Consider the following 3595-nt stretch of genomic DNA (forward strand, 5'->3'; position numbering starts at 1 on the left):
TATCTTCCCCCCCATATGAGTAAAATACCTAATGATCATTCCTTCAGAAAAACTAGGGGAAAACTGCATGATGTATGTCATTTGAGAAATTATTTTTAAGAAACTCCAGTTGTCCGATGTAAGATATGGACATTTTCAAATATTTCTGATTCCAGCCTGGAAAATCTTTGGGAATATATGAATGTGGACATAGGGAAAAACTATCTATAGATTAGGCACAGCAGAGCTTAATAAAGTGAGATCCTTAAATTTTGTGGAGGAGTTGAATCCAAGAATATGGGAATCACAGTAAATAAAGAGGAGGAAAAAGTTTTTCAACAATCTGATTAAAGATCAGCAATTTCTGGCCCTGAGGCTTTTGTCCTAAAGTCATGAGTATATTTTTGGCCCCAGAACAATGGGCTCTTACATAGCTGCCATCCCAGTGATTCTTCTCAGAGCCCTCTTTATGTCTTTGTTCTTCAGGCTGTAGATGAAGGGGTTCAGCATGGGTGTGACCACAGTGTACATCACTGAGGCAACTGCACTCGAGTGTGAGCTGTGGGTAGCAGAAGCACTAAGGTATACGCCTAAGACTGTGCAATAAAATAAGGAGACAACTGAGAGGTGAGATGCACACGTGGAAAATGCTTTATACTTCCCCCGCAATGATGAGATTCTTTGTATGGAGGAAACTATCTTAAAATATGAGTAAAGAATTCCAGTGAGGGAAGCTCCACCATACACCCCTGCTGCAAAATACATCACCGTGTCATTAAGAGAGGTGTCAGAACAGGCAAGTTGGACCACTTGATTAATTTCACAGAAAAAGTGGGGGATTTCAAAGTCTGTACAGAAGGACAGCCACAACACCATTATGCTTTGGAACAAGGAATTCAGGGCACTCATGATCCAGGATGCCAGAACCAGCAGTCTACAGAGCAAGGGTTTCATGATGACTGTGTAGTGTAGAGGGTGGCAGATGGCCACAAAGCGGTCATAGGCCATCACTGTCAGGAGGAACATATCCAATGTTGCGAAGAGTATGAAAAAATACATTTGGATGATGCAGCCTTCATATGTGATAACTTTGTTCTGTGTCCAGATGTTCTGTAGCATCTTTGGGATGGTAGTGGTGGTGAAACAGATGTCTACAAAGGACAAGTTGGAGAGGAAGAAGTACATGGGTGTTTGGAGATGGGAGTCTAGGCTGACAGCCAGGATGATGAGCAGGTTTCCAAACACAGTGATCAGGTACATGGAGAGGAAAAGCCCAAAAATGAGAGGCTGCAATGCTGGTTCCTTTGATAATCCCATAAGATAAAATTCTGAAACGCTTGTATCATTCTCTGCTTCCATGCGGTAGAGGTGACTACCAAGAAATGAAAAAAAAAAATAGTATGACTAGTTTCTTAAAAATTGGCATTGCATGGATTTCCCCTGTGGTGCAGTGGGTTAAGTGTCTGGCATTGTCACTGCAGTGGCCCAGGTCACTGCTGTGCTGCAGGTTTGATCCCTGGCCCAGGAACTTCCACATGCTATGGGCATGGCAACAAAATTGGCAGTGCAAATTTGCTGAAATTCTACAATTTTTATTTTGCATTCAAAAATCGATACAGTAATTTTCCTATGGAAATTTCTCTTTCAAGTAATCCACCCAGCCATCTCTGATAAGGAACGTCTATCCCACATTCAGCTTTTCCCCTGCATTGTCATGCATTCTACACTTTTAATAAGGAATTTATCTTATATTTGGGAAACATAAATTGAAGAATGACCAACTCGTGGACAGAGTAGAGGGTTTTGAGGGACAGTAGTCCCTGTAGTCTCTATAGAAAGAGTATCAGTAAGTAAAAAAACATACAAATTATTAGATGGTAATGGGTGCTATGAGAAAAATAAGTCAAGTATGAAGAACAGAGTTAGCAGGGGCATTCTTTTTAACTGCATCTTTAAGTAGACTGAAAAACACTTGAACAGAGACTGTGTGGAAAGAGAAGAGGAGACATGAGTCTATCTGGGTTAAGTATATTCTGGTCAGAGGGAACAACAGGGAAAATGCATTTCAGAAAACCAAGGCCCAAAATAAGCCACTGAGTCTAGAAGAAAGTACAAGAGGGAGAGTGATGATAGATGGTGTCAGAGAATTTAGAGAAATGAGGAGGCCTCTCTGCCAAAGTTGAAACTTCAATTCACAGGGGTCCCTAGTTCCCATGTCCCTCTAACTTTATTAATTTTGTTTCCAAGAAGTATCATAGCCATGAGATCCCTATTACAGGAAACTATATCCAGCCTCTTGGGATAGACCATGATTGAAGGTAATATAAGAAATGGAATGTGTATGTGTGTACATGTATATGAATATATATGACTGGGTCACAATGCTATGCAGCAGAAATTGACATAACACTGTAAATCAAGTATACTCTAGTAACAAAGAGAACAATAAAATAAAACATAAAAAGTAAGTCCTGTGGATAGAAATGTGTCCCTTCCTTATTTTTATTTGTTGATTAATATTCTGGCACATGTATTTTAAGGGTCTCACACTGGAGAATATGGGCTCAGTTGCCTCTTCCTTGCCTTGAGAACTTATCATGTCTCACAACACACAGACACACAGTCACAGACAGATGGACAGACAGACACACACCCACACACATACCCCCCCACACTCACCCACCCACACACACACCCATACTGTGGCCTCCTGGAGTGATGCTGCTACTACTGGGGTATTCTCACCCTCATTCACAATAATTAGGAAAATAAGGATACAAGACAGCTATTAACATTAGATTACCTTTTGTCTAAAAAATGGAGAAGCAGTACCTAAATTCCAACTGTTAATTCTCCTATAGACATGTAAACATGTGGTTCTATCTTAATATGACCATTTCATGCTCAGTATTAAAAGAAAAATAAAATGCCAATTAAAAACTGAGAGCAAAACCAAGCAGGCCCTGTGGGGCTCCTGGGTACACACGCCTTCCTATGTCCCCCATTTCTTGTTTTTAGGGAATAAATTTCAGCCTCCATGACCTTTCCTGAGTTTCAAAGGGCAGGTTCAAACAGTTGCTAATCAGGGAAGGGAGGGGGTACAGTGACCAGGGAGGGGCAGTCCAGAGATAATACTGCAGCCTTGGGGCAGTGTCCTCATTCCCTTCTTAAGGAATAGATATCAGTATCTTTGAGTTTTTCTGCAGCACTAAAACTCACAAAAAATGGAAGATGTTAATGAAGCATTCTTCATTATGGAAAGAAGACCATCAAACCACTGAATACCAGCTTTGAAAACAATGCCTTTACCCTGATCCTCATCTGAGGCCCTATTTTTCACTCCCCAAACCATAAAACCACCTCCCATCTTGCCTAATGGGGGACATTCTTTAAGTCATTAGCTTGATGTGACCCTCCTTTGCCTGGCAAAGCAATGAATCTGTTTTTTTCTACTTTTCCCAATACTGTTTCCGAGTTTCTATTTGGCCAAGTTCTGGACACAAGAGGGAAAAAAGACCATGTGGGGAAAAATATCTAATAAGCTCTGGTGATCCCTAGAGTTTGTGATGAGGATAAAACTTCCTAGGTTCTGGCAACTCTTAAGCCCTAGTTATAT

General features: G+C 40.8%; 1 protein-coding gene across 1 annotated transcript; it reads right to left on the reverse strand.

Annotated features, from left to right (window-relative positions):
• Nucleotides 1–405: 405 nt before the first annotated feature.
• Nucleotides 406–1338, reverse strand: LOC110258787 (olfactory receptor 7A17-like). The gene has a single exon (XM_021082039.2). It carries the CDS (start codon nucleotides 1336–1338, stop codon nucleotides 406–408), a length of 933 nt encoding a protein of 310 aa, XP_020937698.2.
• Nucleotides 1339–3595: the final 2257 nt, after the last annotated feature.

The sequence above is a fragment of the Sus scrofa genome, chromosome 2 (genome assembly GCF_054392235.1).
Source record: "Sus scrofa isolate SSC_HxYL_T2T_F1_AM1 chromosome 2, Sscrofa_HxYL_maternal_Yorkshire_Landrace_v2.0, whole genome shotgun sequence".
In the NCBI taxonomy this organism is placed as follows: Eukaryota; Metazoa; Chordata; class Mammalia; order Artiodactyla; family Suidae; genus Sus; species Sus scrofa.

Coding starts and splice junctions, on each gene's coding strand:
- LOC110258787 (XM_021082039.2), bottom strand. CDS start 1,338: ATGGAAGCAGAGAATGATACAAGCGTTTCAGAATTTTATCTTATGGGA.